This window comes from Typopeltis vanoorti, chromosome 6 (genome assembly GCF_054136105.1).
Source record: "Typopeltis vanoorti isolate ZY-2024b chromosome 6, IOZ_Tvanoo_1.0, whole genome shotgun sequence".
Taxonomy (NCBI): Eukaryota; Metazoa; Arthropoda; class Arachnida; order Uropygi; family Thelyphonidae; genus Typopeltis; species Typopeltis vanoorti.
In genome coordinates, this window is record NC_143554.1 from 51183662 (window position 1) to 51210781 (window position 27120).

General features: G+C 36.2%; 1 protein-coding gene across 1 annotated transcript in view; it reads right to left on the reverse strand.

Annotated features, from left to right (window-relative positions):
* The window catches only part of LOC150105449 (disintegrin and metalloproteinase domain-containing protein 11-like), a 602139-nt gene that overhangs the window by 103684 nt on the left and 471335 nt on the right, over positions 1-27120 (reverse strand). The window contains exons 24-25 of the mRNA XM_090393967.1: positions 21824-22043; positions 245-344 (exon numbers count right to left, since the gene is read on the reverse strand). Of these exons, the coding sequence (XP_090250093.1) occupies positions 245-344; positions 21824-22043 (320 nt within the window). The remainder of the gene's footprint in view (positions 1-244; positions 345-21823; positions 22044-27120) is intronic.

Here is a 27120-nt window from a genome sequence, read left to right on the forward strand (position 1 = left end):
AGTATATACTAATGCAGAAATTTTTAAAAAATATGAAAGACAAAATTATCCATAAAATCTATAATCTATATTTATACTTGGCTGAGCTGAGATACACTGATATGTTGGTGATAGTTACTATTTTAAAATTAATTCAGCCACATTTTTATACTCTGAAACATATTTAATAAATTAATCTTTTTCCCTTTGCAGTGTTAAAAAAATTTTCTATCTAATAAGTAAAATGACATTTAGAGGAACTTACCTATAACAAGTAGCCAAGAGAGCAAAAAAAATAAAAACTCCACCTACTACACAGACCAAAACTATGACCAGTGATGGTGTACTCAAAACATCCTTCTTCCCTACTAGAGCAAAAAACAATGAATTAAACAAGCACAGAAACAGATACTTCGCATTTTAAATCACATCAGGCCAAATGTCAAGTTTAAAGCACTTTTGCTATACTTAGAAAACACTGTATATTTTAAAATTTACTATACAAATCAATATCTCTTATTTTATATGCTAGCAGTCTGATACTTCTAGGAAGCCCAGAAATATTATTATTATTATTACAGGATACTCCATGAAGTCCTTAGACTCATCAATGGAGGCAGTGAACATCATGACAAACACTATCCAGCATTTCTGATGTATCTATCATACTTTTGCTCTGAACTCATTCACAGTCATGGCATCCACAACGGACTCTTGCAATCTACTGCTCTCATTTACCACACTTAAAGCAAAAAACCATTCTGAAAAATTTCCTCTGTATTAATCTTGTAAAAACCCTTCAGTAATTTGTATGTTTCAACCATATCACCCCCTTTTCTGCCTGTTGACCAATTTCTGTAACCCACAAATCTTCAACCTGTCCTTATCAGGGTCATTCCATAAACCTGCAAACATCGCGGTCACTCGCCTCTGGATCCTCTCCAGCTCCTCTTCCTCATCCCCAAGAAACCCAGGTGACCAGATCTGCACACAGTAGTCAAGATGAGTCTTACCAAGGCTCTATAAAGAGGTATAACCTGCTTGTCTCTGCTCATCAGGGTATTGTAACTTCAGTAACTAAGTAATCCAATGAGCTGCTTTAGCCACTTTTGCAAAATGTCTCGGAACTTTAACTCCTTATCCACTAACACTCTCCCCCCTCCAAATCTCTGTCTTCATAAATTTCCTGTAGTACAATTCCATCAATGTGATACACAGCTGGTAATCTTTTCAACCCAAAATGCATAACCTTACACTTTGCCACATTAAACTAACATCCATTCTCCTTATGAATTATACACACGTTTACACAAGAATATTTTAATATTTGCCAAATATTTCAGTCTGAAAAAAACAGACTATCTTCAGTGGCTACATAGGAACAGTTTTTAACAAGGTGGAATACCAACAATTGATCATTCAAACGTAGAACGAGCCGCGTGATGTTACATTACTAAGCATTAAAGAGAGGAAAAATTTCATCAGAGTGATGATTAAATTATAGGTATTAATTCACAATTTAATATAATAATCTTAATTTATAAATAACATTAGACTAATGTAAGAATTAAAAGTCTCAATTTAAAAAAAAAAAAAAAATTCTTCATTCTCCTTTGCACAGACTGTCAATCTATCCAAATCATCTTGCAAAATTTTAACACCATCTTTATTAATAATTGCTCTACCCAATTTTGCATCATTGGCAAACAATGGAATAGTTCCTCTCAGATTCTTTTCTTTATCGTCAATATACAAATACAATAGGAGCAGCCCAAGAACAGAACCCTGTGGCATGCCTCTAGTCACAAGCCTTCTGCTGGACTCTACTCCTAAATAAACTACTCTTTGATATTTCTCTTATCTTATCCATCCCAATGTGCTGCAATTTACTGATTAGAATTCTATGTGGTATCCTGTCAAAAAGCCTTTGCACAGTTCAGCAATATCACTGTAAACCCATTACTTTTATCCAACTCAGTTGTCACTGTATTATAAAACTGTGCAAGATACTGAGGTGTGATCTATACTTCACAAAACCATTTTGTGCCCCATATAGCATTCATTTCTCCCTATCCATTCCTATATTTTCCTATTGACCAACTTCTAAAGTATCTCGACTATGGCTCCTGATATGCTGATCGGACGGTAATATGCTATATCAGTCTTGGAGCCTCCTTTATGAAGTGGAACTATTTTCCCCTCTTTCGACTAATTTGGGACTAACTCAGAGACGATACTTAGATTAAACAACGTAGTCAAAGGCACTGCCAATTCTCTATCATCTTCTCGTAAAACTTAAATATCTTGATGACCAAACACAACCAGTTTGGTCATCAACGTACCCCATTAAATTTTTTCCATTTCTGTAATAAGAGTGTCATTTACAGATAACTGCAGTATTGACTGGTGTAGCACTTTTATTCACTAAGAACTATATTTGTAACTGCTGTTGTTACAGCACTTACAATATGTAATGTAAGAGGTTTATGTGTCTTCTTCTTTTCGCTGGAAGCAATAGCACCCTTACTTTGAATTTTATCTACTATTATTAACAACAATAAATTAAAATGATATATAAACCTAGTTTATAATTTACATCAAAACACCAAAACACAGAGATGCAATGAACAATTTCATAAACAAACAGTTCATTAAAACTATCATTTGATTCATGAGAGTGTCATGTTGCTACAAGTGTAGTATGAGTAATGCAACATCTTATAAATGGGCATTGGTCATAACTGAATAGTATCATATGAGCGGATCATCATAAAGTGAGACATCATAATGTGGAGTTTATTGCATTCAGCTGTTTGCAGATTATGCAAAGATGGGAATTTTTGGAATTATGGGAGTAAAGTAGTGTTGCGGCCTTAAAAGAGGATTTGAATAGACCAAGTGAATGGGAATGGATATGAAGTTCCCAGTTCAATGCAAAATATAAGATTTTAAAATTTGGAAAACAAAGATAGGTTATAGAGTATACAATTGGTAGGATATGTTAGAAGAGGTGGAGGAAACAAAAGATCTGGAGGTGATGGTGGAGCTGGATCTAAAATTAGGGGATACACTGCTAAAATTGTGAGGATGGCACAATGAACTTTAACCAATGTTGCAGAGGAAGCTGACTTGTAGAAGTAAGGAGATTATGATTCCATTCTATAAGGCCTTGATTAGACCGGTATCCAGAGAGTTCACCGAAAAACAGTTAATCGAAAGACAACTCATCGAAAATCAGTTTATCGAACAACAGTTAATCGAAAATGCAATTCATCGAAAGGCAATTTCACGAAAAAGCAATTCACCAATGAGCAGTTAATCGAAAACACAATTCATCGAAACGCAATTGATCGAAAAACAACAATTCATCGAAAATACAGTTTGCTGAAAAATGAATTATAAGGCGTGTGGGGTGCAGATGTGTGTGCAATTTTTTTTTTTTTTTTGAATTGTTTTGAGAGGGATCTTCCAGGTCACTTATATATGGTAAACCACTATTTATCCGACTTCATTCAGAAAGTGATTTTTTTTGCGGGACATACTGGTTGCAGCGAATGATATCCACTGAGGTCGATATAGTTGAGATGTTAAATGAACATTTCATAAATGTATTTCATCCTCGTTAAAATAACATCCTGCAGAACTTGAGGTCAGTGGAGAGGGAGGAGGAACACTGATGGTGAGTTGGAGGTATACATGAGGAATTCAGTAAACTTGATATTAATCAGCATGTAAGGAATAATTATAAAACAATATAGATTCTTATTGTCTTTCTTTTCCGATAAGTGTTTCCTGTCTGTGTATGTGTGTGATCATTGGACTGATTTGCCTATTTCCAGGAGGATAACTGCAAAGATAACTCCACATGGATAACTGCAAAGATCTGTTCACATAGTTTTCAAAAGGATGACGAGATACTGGAAAGGATCCAGAGGTGACTGATTATGGTGGTTTCTGGTCCCTGGAAAGAAAGATTGAGAAAATGCAAATTGCAGAGTCTGGTGGATATGATAGAGACATATAAGTTTGTAAGGAGTTTTCATAGAATGGTGAAAGAACAAGAGGTCATCCATGGGAGTTGTGTAAAGTGGGTGTGAGCAAAAGAGTGAAAAGCAGGTTTTTTGTATGGAGTGATGAATGATTGGAATTCATTATCTGAGAGTGTGGTCACTGCAGAGAATGTGAATGTACATGTCACAGTATGATGAGCTCTGTGTGTTTGTGTGACAGAGGAAACTCTCATGATGAGTATTTGATTCCATGGAGGTCTGAGGATAATAATAATAATAATTTTTATTATTATTACGTGACACCTCCAGGGAGTCCAAAGACTCATCGAGGGAGGGATACCTACTCTACAATTCCCTGTCTCCACCACTCAATCCAACAGACTACAACAAACCACAACTACCATCATCACCTACACCAATGGCATCTACTGCCCACCACTAGTATTTTCACAGACAATCACAAACATGCATGCCCATAGCGGGATTCGAACCACAGTCTTTTTGGTGGAGAGTGGATATGCTAACCACTCGGCCAACCAGACTGGCAAGTGTTAGATAATGTGCTACAGTTTCACAATCAGAGGACTGTCATACATAAATGATGTAGTGGTCTCACATATTAAGTTAATAAAAACGAAGATTTAAAGCAGAGATGCTGTTAACTAGGCCAATCAGGTCGAAAAATCATAGCTGATTTATTTAGATAAACAGAAGGAGTTGGGCTCTCTCTCTGTGTGTGTGTGTGCTGCCCTTGGTCTACCAATCTCTGCTTGTTTCATCTAAACTCAAAAGACCTATTCAATGATATTTAGCTATATTTCATTCTTACAATCTACTGGATGTAGTCCTCTACAATTTGCTTGTTTTTCTGTCATATTTAATACCAATTCATGTTTATGAACAGGTGGAACATTTTACTGTTAATTAACATTATTATCCAACAATGGTTGACTCATGAACACAAACATCAAGGTGAGGCTGACTGCATTAATTTAGCCTAGCCACTGCAATTGTTCACATGTTAATCAAGATTGAAGTGTTAACTGATCAGTATACTCTTGGCTGAGACATATCAATTGTCAAGCATTAGTTGAATTTTTATATATACCTGCTGGCCTTTGTTTTTCAAGTGGTTAGCATATCTGCTCTCCAACCAACAGGCTATGGGTTTGAATCCCGCTGCTGGCAAGAATGTTTGTGATTTGTCTTTAGGCAGGAGATGAATTTCATCACCCAGTGTGAGACAACTACCTCACTTATTCAAGGTCTGAAAAATTAGTGGCTTGAAAAAGTCCAATGTCTGGTCTCTAGAGTAGAATTTCCAGACTATGTAAACAATAAATAAATATATATATATATAAATATATAAATCTTCTTCTTCTGCAGCTTCTCCCACTTAAGTGGGGTCACTGTTTGTAATGAGTCATTATATATATATATATATATAATAAATTTATATATATCAATTTCATTTATATATATAAATATATAAATGAAATTGATAAAAATATAGAAAAAAATACCTTTAGCTTATTCACAGTACAAAATGTACTACAGCTTTGCAAATAACCTTTCAAGGCTGAGAGCAACAAAAAAGCAGAGTGGCATTGTATGGTGATTCAATTATTAACCTGCTGGGGGACAAAGTTGCTCGCGTCCATAGTGATCCTAAAGCTATACGTGTCCCCTGGGTGGTGCTAAATGAGCAACAGCGATAGGCAGCCAGTTCATCCTAAGGATCTCCTGGCCAATTTCATGATGTTTACTGAATTTATTGAATATAGTGACTTGCAGAAACCAGAATTTATAAACATTGGCCCTACACTACATATTTGTCAATTAAATATTGAATCTATTAACAAAGCCAAATGCAATTATTTATCAAAATCATTGTTAACCAACAATGTTGATGTGATTGCTGTCAAGGAAACATGTGCTCCTGAACAGCTGCTTAAAAGAAGTCGCATTCCAGGTTACACTGCTATTGGGTGCAACTTATCATGAAGTATATGGAATAGCAACGTATGTGTGAAATCGTCTTAAAGAAGTTTTTCTTCTATCTCAAAATATTGTAGAAAACATACATACAGTAGTGATAAAAGTTCAAGATATTACAATTACAAATATTTATAAGCCACCTGGATCACCTTGGCCGGAAAAAATTATTCCTATTGCTGAACATCCTGCAATTTATATTGGGGACTTTAATAGTCACCATGAACAGTGGAATTATGCTCGAAACAACGAATGTGGCAAAAAACTTGTTGATTGGATGGAACTAAATAATCTTCATTTAGTCTTTGATGCCAAAGACAAAGGCACTTTTAGATCTGCGGCCTGGAAAAGAGACTATAACCCTGATTTATGTCTTGTGAGCAAAAATAATTCAGGTCACCCTATGCAAAATCTGAGAAGGGTCTTAACTGACTTTCCTCATAGTCAACATAGACCGGTATTAATTGACATTGGCATTTCCATTCCATTTATAAGATCAAAGCCTATCCCACACTGGAATTTTAAAAAAGCTGACGGGAATAAATATGCAAATGAACTTGACAAATATATTCGCTGGATATCTCCAATAAGTAGTAATTTTCATCGATTTATAGGTATAGTCCTGCTTGCTGCCAAGAAAAGTATTCCTAGAGGTATTAGACATAACCATATACATGGTTGGAGTGAAGAATGTGAATTACTTTATAATGAATATCAGATAAACAATGACCCAAAAACAGCAAACGAGCTCCTAGAAAACTTGGATATATCCCGAAGGAAAAAATGGGTAAATACAGTTGAAGGTATAGACTTGACTCATTCCAGCCATAAAGCTTGGAGCCTTCTTAGGAAACTAGGTGGTAGTGCTCCTTTGATTAAAGAACAACCAAGAATCACCCCAGATCAACTAGCCATTCATATTGTTAATATATCACGTATCCCAATCAATAAAAAGCATACAAGATATATAAAGAGAAATTAAAAGAATTTAGCAAGTCTTCACCTATAACTTCAAATTTTGCACACCCTTTTATGCAGCAAGAAGTTGAAGCAGCCTTAAAGGAATTAAAGCCTGGTAAGGCTCCTGGTTTTGATAACATTCATCCAGAATTTTTGATTAATCTGGGAAGAAATGCATGATTATGGTTAACAAAGTTCTATACTGACATTCTTACAACTGGTAAACTTCCCACTATTTTTAAAAAAGCAAAAGTATACTTTCAATTTTAAAGTCTGGTAAGCCTAATCATAAACCGTAAAGTTACTGACCTATTACTCTCCTCAGTTGTTGTTATAAACTCATTCAAAGACTTATTTATAATAGAATAAGCTCCACAATTTTTAAAAATGTCCCAATAGAACAAGCTAGCTTCAGACCAAATCGTCAGTGTTGTGACCAGGTTCTCTCTTTGGTAACTCACATAGAAGCTGGTTTTCAAAAAGGTTTAAAAACATCAGCAGCATTTATTGATTTGTCAACAGCCTTCGACACCGTTTGGAGACAAGGCCTTCTATATAAATTATATAAAATTATCCCATGTAAAACAATAGTCCATATTATTAACAATATGCTAAGAGATAGAAGATTTATAGTGACTATAGGTAATAAAACTAGCAGCAAAAGGAAGTTAAATAATGGACTGCCACAGGGATCTGTTTTATCTCCGTTATTATTCAATCTGTATATATCTGATCTTCCCGTCACGTCAAGGAAATTTTGTTATGCCTATGATATAGCAATAACTGGGAAAACCCAGTTGTTGCTATATAGCAATAACAGAGGTCATCCCTGGAAACTGTATAAAGAGGGTGTGAGTAGGGGAGTGAGAGGCAGTTTTTTTTTCGTGCAGAGTTGTGAATGATTGGAATGCCTTGCCTGAGAGTGTGGTGTCTGCAAGGAGTTTGAGTGTGTTTAAGACACAGTATGATGAGATGTATGTGTGATGAAAGGACCTCCCAGATGAGTCTTTGACTCCATGAGGTCTTGGGGTAATAATAATAATAATAATAATAATAAATGCATAAGTCGTACAGAAGAAATTCTGAAAGCTGACTTAACTATTCTGGATGAATATTTTAAAAGATGGAGACTCTGTTTAAATAGGAGCAAAACGGTAATATCTTGTTTTCATCTAAATAATAACTTGGCAAATGTGAAACCAAAAATTGAATTGAACAATTTTTTTGAGTTTGAGCGTCGCCATAGCATGTGGTGGTGAATTTGAGCTGTGTAGAAGAAAGTGATTTTTAATTGGTGAATAGTCCATTTTTTTCCCCGTTTTTCTACGTTTTTGAGTGCTAAATTGTTTCTCTGAATACGAGTGTACTTCAGTGGTTGTTTTTTGGAAGTTAGTTGCTGTCACGATATAATATATTTTGGTTACCTTTGGAATCGAATGCATAACGGTGGAAGACAAAATGAAGCTAAGTTTTCATTACTGTATTTAGATATATATTTCATTTTATTTAGTGTACTTAAATGTTTTGTTTTGCTTGTAATTGTTTGTACTTTTTTTTCTATTTATTTAACGGAATTTATTAATTGAATAATTAACGATTACGCTACTCGGCAGTAAGGAATGATGATGGATTCAGCAGCAGTCGCAAGTGGCGTATCGCCAAGTCCTCCGCCGTTTAAGAACTCAATTATTAGTAATATCATAAGGGACTTTGTGGCATGCAGTACTTGCCGCGTGTATGCGTCTCGGGAATTAGATATGTGGCTTGTGAAAGAGAGCGTATATGCCCAAAATGCAGGCAGTTGGAGGAAATAAGTGCATTAGAAATATCGATATCCGACTTTGTTGCTCCAGGAATGGGGAATGAATGTAGGAAGACAAGTAGTGTGATAGGAAAGAATGAAAAAAAAAAAGATATATGTGAATGAGAAAATAATAGTTGATAGTGTGGAAGGTGTGAGTGACTGTGAAAGTTTAGGAGATGGTTTTGTTTGGGAGAGTCAATTTAGATTAAGAATGATTGACCTGTAGAGGGAGATAGATGAGCTGAAAGAGGAGGTGGAATGTCTTGTGAATGAGAGCAGAAGTATAAAAGATAAGATTAGGAGAATGGAAGAGATAAATGCAAGGAGAATCAGAGTAAGAGAGAGAGAGAGAATTTAGGGAGTATGAGTGAGAGGTATGGGAGTGCTAGAAGAGGAGAGAATGGAAATGGTAGAAGAGAGGGAATGAAAGAGAGAGAGAGGGGTATGGGAATGCTAGCAGACAAGAGGATGGAAACAGTAGGAGAGATGGAATGAGAGAGAGAGAGAGAGAGAGAGAGAGATGGAAGTGCTAGAAGAGGAGAGAATGGAAACGGTAGGAGAGATGGAATGAGAGAGAGGTATGGGATTGCCAGAAGACGAGAGAATGGAAACAGTAGGAGAGACAGAATGAGAGAGGGATATGGAAGTGCTAGAAGTGGAGAAAATGGAAACAGTAGGAGAGAGGGAATGAGAGAGATGTATGGGAGTGCCAGAAGAGGAGAGAATGGAAACAGTAGGAGAGAGGTATGGGAATGCTAGAAGAGAGAATAGCAGTAGAGGAGAGGGAATGAGAGAGACCTATGGGAATGAAAGAAGAGGAGAGAATGGAAACAATAGGAGAAAGGGAATGGTAAGAGGTATAATGTATGGCGACTCAATGATCCGTGGTGTTCAAGATAGGATGCGTGAGGAGTGTTTGCCAGGAGGAACAATAGAAAGGGTGGCTATGGCAATTAAGAGAGGTGAAAGGGTGGATGAGATGATTGTGATGGTAAGAACGAATGACTTGAGTGGTAATGTAAGTTGGGCAGTGAGAGATATGAGGTTTTTGCTTGAGACTGTACAGAAGAAGACAGAGAGAGGAAAAATAGTGTGTGTGTTGCCTAGGTATGATAATGATGAGCTGAGCAGAAGAGCAGTGATATTGAATGGCATAATAGCAAGAATGTGTGACAAGAGAGGACTGGTATATGTGGATGCTTGGAGTGCGTTTGAGGAAAGAGAAGAATTGTATGCGAGAGACCGTTTACATTTGAATGAGGAAGGACGTAGGCATCTGGAGAGATTGTTGTTCTGAACGAGTCCCAGGGAGGATGATAGCAGGGGTGGCCTCTTGTGGGAATGGATACTTGGGAGAAGGGAGATGATGTCAGGTAACACTGAGCCCAGTGGAGTCTAGAAGGGATAATGTTGGGTATAGAAACAATGGCATTTATATGCTTTATACTAATGCCAGGAGTATCCGGAATAAAGGAGATTAATTGGTGGCGCAGATAGCATCAGCCTGGCCAAAAATTATTGGGATCACTGAGACATGGTTGACAGAAGGGGATATAACAACAGGAATTGAAGTCACTGGGTATAGCATTTTTCGTCAGGATAGGAGGGGAAAGCATGGTGGTGGGGTACTGCTTATGATAAGTGATGACCTATGTCCTCTAAGAGTGGAGGCTTTGGAAGGAAGTGAGACAAATGATTTTGAGAGCATATGGTGTGAGGTAGAGGTAGGCAAGACAGGATATTTAGTGGGGTGTTGCTACAGACCCAAGAGCACGGAGGATGGGGACCAAGAGATGTTTAGACAGCTAAGTTTGGCAAGTGCAAGAAGAATGATTGTTATGGGAGATTTTAACTACAGTAGTATAAATTGGAGAGAGGAAGATGCATGTAGCAATAAGGGAATGGAATTTCTAGAATTCTTGAGGGACAAATGTCTTAGGTAACATGTAACAGAGGGAACAAGAGGTTCAAGAGTTTTAGATTTGGTTATAGCATCAGAAGAGTTGATAATAACTGAGATGACATCTCTCCCACCAGTTGGAGAGAGTGACCATAAGGTTTTGACTTGGAAAATGAATAGACATGCAGGAGTATCAAAGAGACGGGAATTTATGTGGAATTATAATGCAGGTGATTATAATAGTCTTAGACATCAACTTCGGGAAGTTTCATGGAGGGAGGAAATGGAAGGCCGGGATATCATTAGTGCGTGGGAAATTGTGAAAGAATATTTGTTAGCAGCAATGGTAAGTTGTATACCACGAGTGAAGAAGAGGACACAATTTGGAGTAAAGTGGATGACAAACAATATTAAACAGGAATTGCAAGTGAAAAAGAGGCTATGGAAGAGATATAAGGAGACAGGTAAAGAGAGGATGCGTGAAGAATATAAGACACAGGCCAGAAGAGTGACTAGTGTGGTAAGGAAAGCGAAACTGGAATATGAGAGGAGACTGGCCATAAGATCCAAATAAAATCCTACGGAATTTTTTAGCTATGTGGCCAGTAGGAGGAGAAATGACTGGAAGAATGATATTGTGGGATAAAAATGGGAATACAGTGACTGATGCAGAGGACATAGTGGAATTGTTCAATGACCACTTTATTGGAGTATTTCATCCTGGAGGAGTCAGTTTTAATGCTAGAGGGATAGGGCAGGTTCAAGGTTTAGAGGTACAGGAGGAGAGTGTGTTTCAGATACTGAGAACTCTGGATGTCAATAAAGCTTTGGGACTGGATGGTATTTCACCATGAGTTTTGAGAGAATGTGCTAGGGAACTGACAGTGCCTTTAACCTGGCTTTTCAATGAAAGTCTGGCTTCGGCAAAGGTGCCCAGGGAATGGAAGGAAGGTAAGATAGTGCCATTGCATAAGGGTGGTAACAGCCTGGAAGTGTCTAATTATAGACCAGTCTGTGTGTGTCATCAGTAGTTGTTAAGATCTTGGAGAAATTAGTTAGGGACTGTATACAACATTCGGCAGATGAAGGTAATGTTATCTGTGAGGTCACAACATCGATTTGTGAGTGGACTATCTTGTTTTAGTAATATGCTAGCCTTTTATAATAAAGTTACAAGAGCAGTAGATAAGAGAAAGGCATATACTGCCATTTTCTTGGATTTAGTGAAGGCACTTGATAGGGTGGCACATGATAAGCTGATATTTAAGTTGCAGCACATGAGTTTGGATGTCAGGTTGGTCAACTGGATTCAGGATTGGCTGTCTGATAGGTATCAGAGAGTTGTGTATGGTGGAGCAGTTTCAAGGAGACAGAAGGTTACAAGTAGGGTCCCACAGGGCTCAGCACTAGGACCTATATTGTTTAACCTTTATATCAATGACATTGCCAGTGGATTGCAAGGGGATATTCAGTTGTTTGCGGATGATGCGAAGCTGGGAAGGATTATTAGTAATAGTGCAGATGTGGTAGCCCTGCAAGAGGATTTGAATAAGCTAGACAGATGGGCAAATGAATGGGGGTCTCAGTTTAATGCAGCAAAATGTAAGGTCTTGAGGTTTGGGAAACATCGATGGGATGCTGCATATTCTATGGGAGGAGTTATACTGGAGGAAGTTGGGGAGACAAGAGATCTGGGGGTTGATGATTGATAGAAACCTGAAGTTTAGGGGACATATTGCAAAGGTGGTGAAGGTAACACAGAGGATTGCTGCAATTATGAGAAGGACACTGACCTGCAGAGATAAGAAGGCTATCATTCCGTTGTATAATTCTCTGATCAGACCACACTTGGATTATTGTTCTCAGATTTGGTCCCCAGGATTTGAAGGGGATAAATTAACTGTGGAAAAGATACAAAGATGGATGACAAAGATGGTCTCAGGACTGTACAAGGATAGTTATGAGAATCGGCTGAGGGAATGTGGACTGCAGAGTTTGGTGGATAGAAGAAGGAGAGGTGATATGATTGAGACTTTTAAACTGTTGAGAGGTGGTTACAAGGTTGACACTGGGGAGTTCTTTCACTTGGTTGAACAGCAGGAAGGAGTGATGATAAGAGGCCATCCCTGGAAGTTACGAAAGGAAACTGTGAGTAAGAGGGTGAGGAGTGGTTTCTTTGCATGGAGGGTGGTTGAGCCGTGGAATGCATTGCCTGATAGAGTGGTGAGGGCGAGAACGGTCAATGAGTTTAAAGAGTGGTATGATAGACTTTGTGTTTCTTAGGGGGAACCTCCCCTTGATGAGTCTCGACAGACTTTATGTTCTTAGGAAGGACCTCCCACGATGAGTCTTTTTGACTCCATGGAGGCCTGAATAATAATAATAATAATAAAAACACTATACTTCCATATAATACATTCCCTAAGTACTTGGGAGTCACACGTGACCGTTCTCTCACTTTCCGGCAAAATCTTTCAAACTTGGCATATAAACTAAGGACACGTAATAATATCCTACAGAGACTCTGTGGCACTACCTGGGGTTCTAGAGCCTCTAATCTTCGGACAACAGTCCTTGCTTTGGTATTCTCAAATGCTGAATATTGTGCTCCTGTGTGGCTAAATAGCCCTCACACAAGGATTATCAATTCTCAATTGAACAATACCTTAAGATTAATTACATAGGATTAATTAATTAATTACATTAATCATAGGATGCCATAACAGTGGCTTATCCTGCTGTGCTAATAATTATATACATTTAGAACCTATTGAAAAAGAGATTGGGAGCGAAATAGAGAGAGAGAGAGAGATTGAAAAAGAGAAAAAGACCGGTATGACTTAGAAGGTATTAAGATAGCTCTATAACAGGTTAGTAGGCCTAACACATAGAAGGGAGAGGAAGAAATTGAAAAAGAGAGTAAAAAAATGGCTTCATTTCAGTGAAATCAATTAAGATTAATTTATAATCTTAAAGGATATTACAGATCCACCTTTTTTTTTTCATAGTTTATTGTAATAGAATGTTTCAAAAAAATAGGCCAGAGAGCTTTTGAGAATACAAGCTAATAAAAGGTGAATATACAGGCTCCTTGACAGAGCTCATTTTCTTTTATATAGTATAGTCCAAGGCAACTTTGATGCTGAGGATTGTATTCTCATAATAAGGATGGATTAATATATCTTTAGAACCTTTTGTGGTGGGACTTACATTTAAAAAAAAAAAAAAAAATTCCATTCATGATAATGGGTAAATGATTGCATCATCCACAATCAGCTATAGGCAAAATTATCAGCTGACAGAAATGTGGCAGTGAAAACTTAGCCAAGAAATACACAGAAAAATCCATGAAACTAATACAAGGGACCAAAGGTGCTAAAGATACCAGTTTTATGTGGAAATGATCCACCAGAAATTCATAAGAGTATAGATTCAAGCTAAAAGTAAAACACTATGTGAAGAGTTACACTATCTCACTTTACACAGAAGGGCAGCTGCATATATGCCAAGCATTAACCATGTCAATCAACTAGCGTAAAGAACATCTGATCCACAGAACACCAGAAGTCCATGATTTATTTATTATTGATATCATCAAGAGATTATTGAGGAGGAAAGACCACAGTGTGGTAGGGTAGTTGATGTATTGCCAAGATATGATGATAGTGAAATGAGTCACCTTCCTGGTCTACTCTCTATAGACCAGGGAGGTGACTCAGTCTGTAGTGCAGTATGAGTAGAAATTAACCAATCAAGCCAAAAAAAAAAAAAAAATCCTACTGAGTTCTTTCAATACATGGCATGCAGAAGAAAGAAAGAATGACTATGGAAGAATTATGTTAGTTGAAGACAATTGCAGATCGGTAACTGATGCAGAGGATATAGTGAAATATCCTGATGCTATCAAGATATTTCATCCTCATGAATGAATGCAAAATCATGAGAAGGACTGATAGTGAGCAATCAGGAGGTATGAGCAATTAAGTACATGATATTAATAAGGCAGCAGGATTTGACAGTTTATCATCCCCAGCATACCTGTATAATTTGAATCTTACAACAGGGCAGGTCCTAAAGGAGAAATTAGGAAAAATTCACAAGGGGAAGGGGGGTGGGGGAGTAAAGCAAATAACACTGGGGCTACAAATATTATAGACCAATCTGTGTGTGTGTCTGGGGTGTTAGAGTGAATGATGATGACTAAGATTCAGCATTACGTTGATAATAGTAGTATTCTATAATCAGCATGGGTTTGTTAAGGGGAAGTCATGCTTTAGCAATCTCCTTATGTACTACAACAAGGTGACAAATTCACTGGATATAGGAGATGCACATACAATGGTATATTTGGATTTTTCAAAGGCCTTTGATAATCACATGACAAGCCGGTTACTAAAATGAAATAGATAAGAAACTAGTGATTTTGACAGGCGATGGGTTGTCTCTGATAGATATCAGGAAACTGTGTATGTATATGTAATACTAGCAGAGTGCCACTAGAGTCTGTTTTGGGGACATTATTGTTTACTTTGTAAGTTAATGATATTGGGACAGGCTTAACTTCAGATATGTAGCTTTGCAGGAGGATTGTCCACTCACATAGTCTCAACATGTTGTGTAAGTGAAGCTCTCAGTTTAATGCTGCAAAATGTAAGGAAATTTAGTAGGCAAGGTTGAGATGGAGAAATTTGGGAAGCAGACAAGATCTAGGAGTGATGGTGGGGAGAGACTTGAAGTTTATGGGTCACATTGCTAAAACTGTAAGAACACTGCAAGAGATTGTTGCAACGATGAGTACATGCAAAAGAAAAAAAAGTGAGGGGTGGTTCCATTGTATAAGACATCAGGCTGCATATGGACTACTGTGTGCAGATTTGGTCACCTAGTTTTCAAGGGAACGAGTATTTCTTAGATAATTTAGGCAGGAAGGTTCATATTTAAGTCAGTGTCATGTCTAAGGAATGTAAAGTATGAGGACAGATTGAGGGAATGCCACTTGCAGAGCCTTGTGAATAGAAGGAAAGAGGATATGATTGAGAAGTATAAGTTAGTGAGGGGTGGAGACCAGATTAATGTGGGGGTGATTTTTGAGAGATCATTCCCGCAAGTTGTAGGAGGGTGTGAGCAAAAGAGTGAGGAGTAGGTTCTTTGCATAGAGAGTAGTTGGCAAGTGCAAAAAAAGTATGAATAAGTTAAAGGCATGGTTCAATGATTTATTTATTATTTTTTTTCATGAGAGTGTGAACCTTTTATGATGAGTCTTTTGACTCCTTGGAGGTCTGATGTTAATAACAATAATTAATTTTTTTAATATCAAACCCAACATGAAAGGTTGCAAAATCTATAGAATATTACTGTCATGCATGGGAGAAAGAAGAAACCTACTGATGTGTTGAGAGTGACAAATCATGATAGATCCTTTTCCAATCAGAGAGGTGAGTTTGAATGTGTCATATACTTAGAGCAGCACTTCCCAAACTGTGGGCTGCAGCCCCCTTGGGGGCCGTGAAATAATGAAAACAAATTAAAAATGTTTTAAAACTAAGCTGATATTTCTTTTATCTTAAAAGAAACATATTTAATTTTTATTCTTTATTATTTATTTTCTGTTATTTTTTATATTTTAATGGAAAAAAATCACATATTGGTGTTGGTTCACAAATTTATTATATCTGTATTACAATTCTTTTTTCCAGATGGGGGCTGTGAAATATTTTAATTTTCCAAAGGGGCCTTTACATCCATAAGTTTGGGAAGCACTGACTTAGAGAATGCCTTATGCATGACATTTTCATTCCTCCTGATATTTCACAGCCCCCATCGGGAAAAAAGAATAGTAATAGACATAAGAAATTTGTGAACCAACACCAATGTGGGATTTTTTTCCATTAAAATATAAAAAATAACAAAAAAGAAATAATAAATAATAAAAATTAAATACGTTTCTTTTAAGATAAAAGAAATATCAGCTTAGTTTTAAAACATTTTTAATTTGTTTTCATTATATCCTCTAACAATGTTGCAATAGTGCTTGCTGTAAAGAACATGAATGTGTTACATATCTGTTGGCATTCACCCTTCCAGATCATTAGAGGAAAACTATGTGGCAAAATCTGACTCTGTAGTTTCCTGATTCCAACAAAATTTTGGAATAAAGTGGAACACCAGATGTAGACCTGAGGAGTGTATTCAACAATGGTATATGATCTGGTGATTATGCTGATGACAGAAATGACTGACTCATCACAAAAATATGAGTCTTGTGGGATCATAACTAAATTTAATGGAATCAATACAACACAGGGAAATAATTAAACAGGTTTAATTGTTCTGATATTTGTTGTTTAATTATTTCTTTGTACTGTATTTTATGTTATTAAATTTAATTATGAGTGTTAAACCCAAATATGTAAATCTGCTGGAAAGCATGCTTGTAAGGACAGAAATGTGATCAAGTGAACACTATTGAGATATGCGCAATTTTGGTTTCTCTGAAATATAATACTGTCCTTTAATACATAATAAGATACTCACAGAGAATACAGAGATGTACTCCAGTCCTTTTTATACACATTATGGATGACACCCTGCATGAGCATGCTTAACATAATACAATTAACAAGAAGCCAGTATCTCCTTCATACAAGAGTTTGGCTGCCAGATAGTACATGGGGAAGGAACCTGATGGTGATTTGTTAGGAAGCTTCTCAACCTGCTAGCTAATAACCCTACCACTATTTGCTCTGCCAGATCATACTGGGAAGGTGAGCAACATACAGCAGTATGGGGCACTGTCAAGACCAACAGACATAAGATTGGATACTCTCTCTATATGATCAGCTCTTAGAAAACTGAATGCAATCAATTCAGTATTATAAAACACTGCTAACTGCATCAATCCATTCAAATCATCCTCTGGTCAAAATTTTTCACTTAGGAATGGTTTACCTCAGTGTCCAATTTCTACCCACTTTATGCAGGCTCAAGCTTATATCACAAACATAAGCTATCCCAAAATGTATAGAGTTTTCCTTACTTTCATTTTCTCCTTTTTTTTTTACCATATTTAATAATATTGTATTTTTTTATTATTATAAAATCAGAAAAATTTTTGGAAAGAAATAACTTTGAATTCTCTAAATTCAAAGTCTCCGAATTCTGAATTCAGATAATGTCATTCTCTGAATGACATTCTTTCAGCAGAAATTAGTTACATGAAAACAAACACAGAACATGGTTATTTTGGACCATTCTCCCATCAATATGACCACCTATCCATGTACCATCATTGAACGTATTAGTCTGAAACTTCACTGGTGCCTGCATAAAATTCTGAATGCAATCAGAATTCTGATTGCATTCAGGATAACACTGTCACTTGCCATGTGATAGTGAGTGTTATGTTGAAAGAGAAATGTTGAAATTTCTGAAACTAGCCACTTGGAAACTGGAATGCAAATAAATAATTTACTGACTAAAATTAATTGTTTATAAGCTAATATTTCACTAGCTCAAGCTAGCATTATCAGAGGCACTTTAAAATACACAGTCAGTGAAGATACGGAATGAAATGACCTAGAGAATGAGAACAGTCACATACATGGAGGTTGTGCATTTAATGGCGATTTCTGTTATTAATGCTGACAAGAAGTAGGTATGTCAAACTCTATGCAAGGTCACACTGTCCTATCTTCCTACTCCCACCAGCATTAATAACAGAAATCACCATGAAGAGTGCCACTGTTGTCCTCCATGCATGTCTGTCCTTCTTCTCATGGTCATTCCATTCCCTGTTTTCAATGATTGTGAAATGTGAAAGTGCCTCTGATAATAAAAGCTTGGGCTGGCAAAGTGTCAGGTTGTAAATAATAAATTTTATTTAGTAAATTATTTATGTGCATTCTAGTTTCAATGTAGTTTTGTTTCAGAAACTTTGACACAAATCATGGCAACAGCTATGGAAATCTGAATGTGGACAAGGGATGTAGGTATGTTTAGGAGGAATGCCTGGAAGAATGAATGCCAACAGATATGTAAAATATCTGATAATGAAATGCAATTCTTCTTTAGCAACAGATATGTAACATATCTGATAGGCATTTATTCTTCCAGGCATGCAACTGAAGGTCTGAATCCAAACTAAGGGAAACAGCTCTGGATGTCTACACTTTTATCACCAAACTTCATAGTATTTGGACTAAGGTATTCCCAGATCAACTAAACTCACATTTGTACATTCAACTGGAAACAGGGAGGAATCTAAAATAATCTTGCACATCCTAAACATGGGGGGGGGGAGAGAGAGAGAGATCTAAATATTTATTTCAATATAGCAGAAATAAATATCGTTTTTACAATTAAAAAAAAAAAAAATTGGTCATACTGAACCATAAAAATTAATGGTTAAAATGATAAAACATAATCCTGTCTTATTTCTTGGAAGAAAGATCTTACTTCACTTCTCCACCCCCTCCCATTTCAGTCAAGATCAATTTTCCCTTTTGGGGACTTCTTCAGCTTCCAAAAAACTTATTATTTTTTGTTCAAAACACTACTTCTGGCCCTCATACGCCTAACACTTTATAAGTCTTAAATTTTTCCTAAGAATGTTTGACTGTATCTAGAAAATAACAATCTACTTCAAAGATGTCTCTCATTCTCTCTAGGAAGGTCTCTTTAATAATTTTCTCACAGGCATTCTGCTTCTGCATATCTCTTTTCATAGATTTTCATTAATGCTGCTCCACCAAACCAGCCACCACTATTCCTTCACTTTCAAACAGCTGCCAGTCGATACTCAAACACAGTTCAGTTCAGTTTCACTTATCAAATCAACCTCTTAGCTTCTTCTTTCACTCTTCTTCTTCCATATCATTTTCTCTCAGAACACCCCCCCCCCATATCATCAATAAACTTATTAACAGATTCCTTCTTTCTCTTTAATCACTTGTCCATATATGGCATCATTCTATTCTAGGTTATGTGACTTCTCATGTGTTGGGTTGATATAATAAATAGAAGGAAAATGCTGAATGCATCAAATTTTGTTATGGGCAACCAGATTATTCAAGTAATAACTAAATAAAAATAAGTTATCTTCTCATTACTCTGGTAAACACTCAACCACACAGAACAGTTTCTGGCAAAACTGGAACAATTTATATATTGTTTCTTGATGACAATATGACATGGAAAATCAAGGTACACACTTTCTTATATTACTTCTTAAAATTGTGAACAGAAATCTCTTCAGAAAGTATCAATCCAGTAGATCATAGAACTGAGAGAAGTGTGCCGAGTGGAACTCTTTCAAAATCCCAAGGAAATATGACCTTACAACCACTTACAGACCACATAATAAGTTGACATCTCTTATCCACTCCACTGGCTTCTTGAGAGTTCACATTGGTGAGTGCAGGCATGGCAAACCCTAGATACACAAGCTAGGCCCGATCTTCCTTCCTACAAAATATACTTGGTATATTATATATCTGTAGATGGATCTTCTACTCTTCCCTCCTCTACTCTCTCTCTTACCTCTTACTCCTTCCTCCAGTGGTATTAGAGCAATTCAAGGATGAGGGGTGACTCTTTCCTCTCAAACTGTAGTTTCCACTATCTACTTCTGTAGCATCTGTTCTCCAGTGGGACAGCTGAAAAGAAACCTGGTAGAAAAGTATAAAATATAATTCCCAAGCCAACTGATCATCATGGGAATTTAGACCAAAACCCTCCCAAATGACAGTAAGAAAAAAAAAAATACAAACCAAAGCCAAGATAGGTCATTTTCTTACTCAGAAAGGACTCCTTCCCATTCCAATGAAGTTTGAAAACAGAAGTAAAGAAGGGGATACATAGAGACAAGAAAACAACAACAACAAAAAAAAAAAAGAGTGGCTGATAGACAGGTATTGGTAAGTGGTGTGTTTGTGTGTGTGTGTGGGGGGGGGCTGTCTAAGAGAAGGAAGGTGAGTAGTGGTGTGCCACAGCCTTCTGTAATTAAGACTGTTATTGTGGGGAGAGTGATAATGGAAATAGCTGATATAGAATCCCTGCAGGTTGATATAAGTGACGGTTATATTATACAGGTACATGAAGAATTTCGGTGTTGTTATATACAGGTGAAGGACACGACAAGCAAAACATTTATATTGATGGGAATTTGTTGTGAATAAGTGAGAGTACTTAATTTGAAGACATAATGCTTAGTGGGTAAGTCATCATCACATCAAATAATTGCCAAAGAGAAAATAATTGATGTTAAAAAAAAAAAAAAGGAAGCCATTCTCTTACTTCACAAGTATTGTACATGAGAGGACAGATTGAGGAAACATGGTCTTCAAAGTTTGAGGAACAGATAAGGATAGAAGAGGAAAGAAGATAAAAAGATGCAAGTTCATAAGAGGAGTTTATTATGTAGAGTAGACAAGTGAGAAGATGCGATTTTCTCTTGCTGTGTAGCAAGCATTTCGAATGCCCTACAATTAGATGTGAGCGTGTCTTCAGTGAATGTGCTCATGAAGAGAGAGATTAGCGATATTTAAGTATGACTAACATCCTTCACTAATGAATCTTTAGATTCCTGGAGAAGCTTTCATAATAATTACATGAAAATTTCATAAAGCAGACACAAATCTGAAAGACATCAGATTTCCCTAATCACATTAAAACATTTTAGAAATTGCCCAATAGTCTAAGTTTCTTAAAACTGAGAACCTAGATGATGTTCACTAAAATTAGATTATGAATTCAGTAAAGAGCATTCCACTCGTATACTTTGTTGCTGTTGTGCCTATGTATATACAATTATTGCTTTCCAGTATGTTTAAACAAAACACATTTGCAAAATAAAAAATTATTTATTAACCACAAAGATTTATTTGTGATTAATTAGCAGGTTTCATACACAGACTTCTTTTCATTTTTCTGTGATCTTTATAATACTGTTAAACAAATAAATAGAAAAAATGAACTTAATATGTTCAGAATACAGTTGGCTCTCAGTACATCAAACACTACCATAACAAACTAAAGTTTGTTACAGTGATGTTTGACAAGTTTGAAAAGTCCCAACAAAAGCTTTGTAGATAAAATGCTATACTCAATAAATTTCACTTATAACAAACTATTCCCATAATCCTGTAATGGTTACCACCAACCACAATGAATACTCACCGCCATATGGAACGTTTGATTTAATAGTTTTATTCCTCCAGTCTGCTACCGTCTCTAAAATGGCCTTTTGTGTAGTAATTCCTGGCCCATGTGGCTTCTCTAGAGGTATTCCAGTTCCATCTGTATGGTCTGTTGCATCTAAACTTCCATCTGCCCTTTGACTACAATCAGATGCTGTCCACCCACTATCACAATAACATGTGTTGATATTAGAGCATACCTATGAAAAACAAAGGAAGCATATGTTTGTCTATTTTTTTTTCTCCTATAAGTCTTAATTTTGATTTCAATAAATCTAATATAAAATGAGTTAAACCAAATTATGTTGCTCCAAATCTCTAGTGATAAGAACCAACCACAATGCACTAAACACAAAACAAAGACCCTATATAATCTCATTCTCATGGCAATTAAACAAAATAAATTACTCCCCATTATTTCCAAACTAATAAAACTGCTCTTAGTACATAATCCTGAACCATGGCAGGCTTATAGTTAGATTTTCATTGTCTGAAATTTGAAGTTGATTCCCATGAAATGGCCAGCACACTATCATGCCACTGGCTTTGTATATATTTTTATGTTTTGTTCCTTTTTATTCTTTTAATTTTTTTAGTTGTATGGTTAATAATCTAAGAATTTAAATTTTTAAATTCTTAATCTCTCAAAATCCATTATCTATTTTATTTTCTCCACTGTTAGTTCAATGTTTCTTTTTGGTTATTGAATATATACTTCACATATTGCACTTCAGCTCAATCATGTTCAGCACTGAATATTATGTCATCCCTACCTTCTTAAAAATACAATCTCAGGTATGTTGATCCTTTTTTTAATTTAATTTATAAAAAAATTTCATTTTAATTATATCTAAATTTAGCCTTATGTTGGAACATAGGGGCAGCTCCATTACTGAATAAGTGTTGCTATTTCTACTCACTGTTTTCAAATTAGGAGCTTTTTGAAAATATTTCAGAAAACTCAAGCTCCTGTATATTATTTTTTTCATCATGCTTCCTATCATAAGCAAAGCATAATAGTTTGCACAGGAGATATATATACTTTCATTTTATAAACTGACAAAAAACTTTTGATGTTGTCATGCAGAAATTGCACCCCAAACTTGGCTCTGTTATAGAGCATACAAAAGTATATACCTGTGCAAAATTTTAGCTGCTAGTACCAAGTACAAATGTTAAACAATCCCCCCCGCCTCCTTCCAAAAAAAAAAAAAAAAAAAAAAAAGAAAGAAAGCCAACAATGCAAATTTCTATCACAGCATGCTTTGAAGCTAAATAAGATTACTATTCCAATTTTACATGAGAACTAGGCTGAAAGGGAGATCCCACATCTCAAATGGCAGCCTGAGCAATTACTGTACACTTCAATTATTCAAATTACATTTTATGTGACTTCATCACAAGGGAGTTTATACATCCATCAGATATGACACTATGTCATAGAAGGCCAAACCCAAAATCCCCTCTTTATGAGCTGCTCTGCTGCTTCAAAATTTCTTTGTCCCATTTTGAAAGATATATATATATTTTATCACTTTCCAAATTCTGCACTACTCTAATTGCTTATATATCTACAAATCTTGATTATCTGCAGTCAAATTATCCAAATAGGCATCTCTTTCTAATTCCAGTGATCACACTGGAAGAGATGAATATTTGTTGTTTACAATCGCCTGTTAATCATTGCCTCCATAGCGCAATTGGAAGAACGACGGTACGTTGTGCCCTTCAATTGGAAATGGCCTAAGCTCGAGTCTTGTCATGACAGGAGGAATCTTTATATGGACTTTATCAATTGAAGGAGAGTTAGCCGATCTCATACGGAGATAGCAGGGTTTTTCTCCTGGAAACTCAGGTTTTTTATCCCGCATACAGACAAATCGGCCCTTCAGAACATACGCAATTTACAGACAAAAAATACTAGCTGTGGTGGTGGACAGTGGATGGTGCTGATGTGGATGATTGGTAGTAGAGGTTCAGTGTGTTGTTGGAGATGGAGAGTTGTGCAGTGGGTGTCCTCCCGCAATGAGTCTTCAGACTCCTTGGAGGTGTCACAAATAATAATAATAATGATTCAATGCAAACTGTCTGCCTAACCATCACAGTATTGGATAAACCTTACCAATCTCTGAACACTTTGGATGACTTCTAAAGTAGCTCTTCTTCTTCCAAACATTCATAAAATCTCAACTCTTTTCTTGGTAACTAAGTACCATATTATTATTATTATTACACCATCCAAAGATGAGGCTGATTTCCTGACATCAGTCTTTACCTCCAGCTCTTGTATGCACAACTGAGACAGATCACCTTCCAATACATTAAGAATGGATTACTGTACACTTTCTCTGATCTTCTACCAAAAACACACCAGAAGAATCCATCCTGATTAGCTTGGATATCAACAAGTAATTTGGTTGTGTACAAATTGTCATATTTATCTGCCAGTATAGAAGCAAGTTTATATTTCAGCCAATTTCAAAAAAAAAAGAGTCATCAAACTACCATTCTTTGCTTCACCTATATTCTCTCAGAAACAATGTTTTTTTTTTTTTCTCTCATCATAACTTCTTTACTTGGAATTAACTTCTTCACATAACTTCTTTGCCAGCCAATCAATTAGTAATCACTAATATGGTTTGTCACCTTCTTACAGGGTGACTATAAGAAGATAATGGTTCTGAGGGCTGTAACAAAATAATTTTTATTTATTGTATGTTGATATCATGTAGATTTAAGTTAAATTCCTTGTATAATAGCTGGGATTGAGACTTTTGTTCCAGACAACTAACAAGAAACAAAGAATTTAAAATAATACTGCCTAAAAAAAAAAATTAATCAACCACCACATTTCAACTGCAAATATCACATAGCAACACTCAGTCTAAGAATTACACAATATCATCATACAATAATAAAATTAGCTTATCTTGCCGCAGTCCATACAGTTTGCAAGACTTGAAGATGGAGCATTATAGATATGAATAAAAGGTTAAGGGAGAATGGGATAAAAGATGGCTGGGTGAACGAGGCAGTGAATAATTCAAGAGTGGTGATGTATGGGGATATGATTATCAGGGATGTGGTAATTGAGCATGTGCACAAGGTTTGTTTTTCTAGAGAAAGAATGGTTGAAGTAGTGAATGTGAAGAGTAAATGAACAAGAGAGTCTGTAGTGGTGATAAGAAAAAACGATTTTTTTGGAAAAAAGAGAATGTGAACATGGATGTTGGGAGGTTATGGAGGGATAGTAAAAGATAACAGCTGGGATAATATTAAAGGTTTTCAGTGTATGCACTGTCTAGGAGTAACAGTGAGCAAAGATCATGAATAGTATGTTAGATATATTGCTGTTTCATGCTTCCAAAAAAGCATTTGATAATATTGACCAAAATATAACATGGGCTGTCTTGGAATCCTATGATGTGGACAATAAATTGATCCGCCTGCTGAAAGATATAAACAGCCAAGTACAAGCAAAAATCAGAATAGCAGGTGAGACTGGAGATTGGTTTGGCACTAGTCAAGATAAGGAGACCCAATATAACCAATCATCTTCATCACACATCTGGGAAGAACACAAGATTAAAGGTGGAGAAATTTCAATAAATGGCATGAGAATAAACTACCTCTGCTTTGCAGATGACATTGTTGTGATTGAAGAAGACACAGTAAGGCTGGAACAGACACAGAAGGAAAAAGATATGGACTAAATGTCAACTTTGAAAAAACTAAAAGAATGATATTCGGACAACAGGAATTACTGAACAGAGTTAATCTGATAGACAGATTTCAACTGGAAAATGTGGAACACTTCACATATCTTGGATGCCACATGACAGCATGACTTGAACCCCAAAAAATAGATAAAAATTAGAATAGCCAGAGTAACAACTATTTTAAAAGCCATGGACAAAATATGGAAGAGCCAAGCTATAAAGATGCAAACTAAACTGGGCATTGTAGAAACTTGTATCTTCAGTAGCATGCTCTATGGATGTGAGGTCTGGGTACTCCTGAGAGAATATGAAAGGAGGATATTGGCATTTCAGAGGAGGTGCTATAGAAAGATCTTGAGAATAAGCTGGATACAGAAAGTGAACAATGAGGAAATCTACAGACAAATAAACCAAAAAAAACCTGATCCAGAAAAGAATCAAAAGGAAACTATGTCTATTTGGCCACATATGTAGAATGAATGATGAGAGAAAATTAAAAACGTTACTGTTTGGAATGATTGAAGGAAAGAACAAAAGAGGAAGACCAAACAAAGAATGGGGCAGTGACATCATCAAATGGTGCAGAAACTCTATATACAAATTGAATCATCTTGCACAAAACAGAATGCAATGGAAGAATCATATCAAGATGGCAGCAGACACCTATAGGCATCGGACCCATGGTTATTGATGATGATGTTAGCACAGCTATGTGAGGAGAAAGCAATGGTTTGTGAATGTGCGGGATGAGTCTGAGTGACAAATGGAATTGAACAGGCTGATGAAGTGTAATTAAATGGTTTAGGTTGTAATCAGTAGAGAAGCTGTTGCTGGACTGTGGTGAACAAGAGAGTAGGCTAGAGGGGGTCAGAGTGGAGAGGGAGATGGTGTGATAAGGGTGGATGTTAGAGATAACAAACAGTAGCAAATGTGTAAGCCAACAAAGAAATGAATGGGGTGGGCTGGAATACAAGGGGAGCATCTGAATCCGAAGAAAATCATATCAGTAGGACTTAGTTAACATACCTGGAAATGAATTACTGTGTTTGTTTATGAATGCCGGGGGTATAAGAAATGAAGGGAATGAAATTGTTGCATTGATAGGTTCATTTGCCTGAAACCTGCTGGAATAAGTGAGACATGGTTGGATGAGGATGACATCATGATGGGAATAGATATGGAGGGGGTTATGTTCTTTTGAGATAGAAAGGACAGGAAGAAGGTAATGGGTATTATTGATAACAGCAGAGAAGTTACACCCATACAAGGTGGAGATGCAAAGGAGAAGCAGAAAGGAGACAATATGGTATGAGATAGAGGCAGATAGCATGAAATATTCAGTTGGATGTTGCTATAGACCTGAGAATGTCATCATATCCAATGTTTGATCACTTCTTCTCGAATCTACATAATTAAACGGGCTTGAACATTGTCATCTTGTATACTGTTAGCTTGATTTATTAATTGATTTCTCTCTTAGTAGAAATAAATTTATTCAATTGGTTTATCAGCCCTTATTCTATTATCTATTTCAAAATTAATTTTTCTTTTTTTTAAA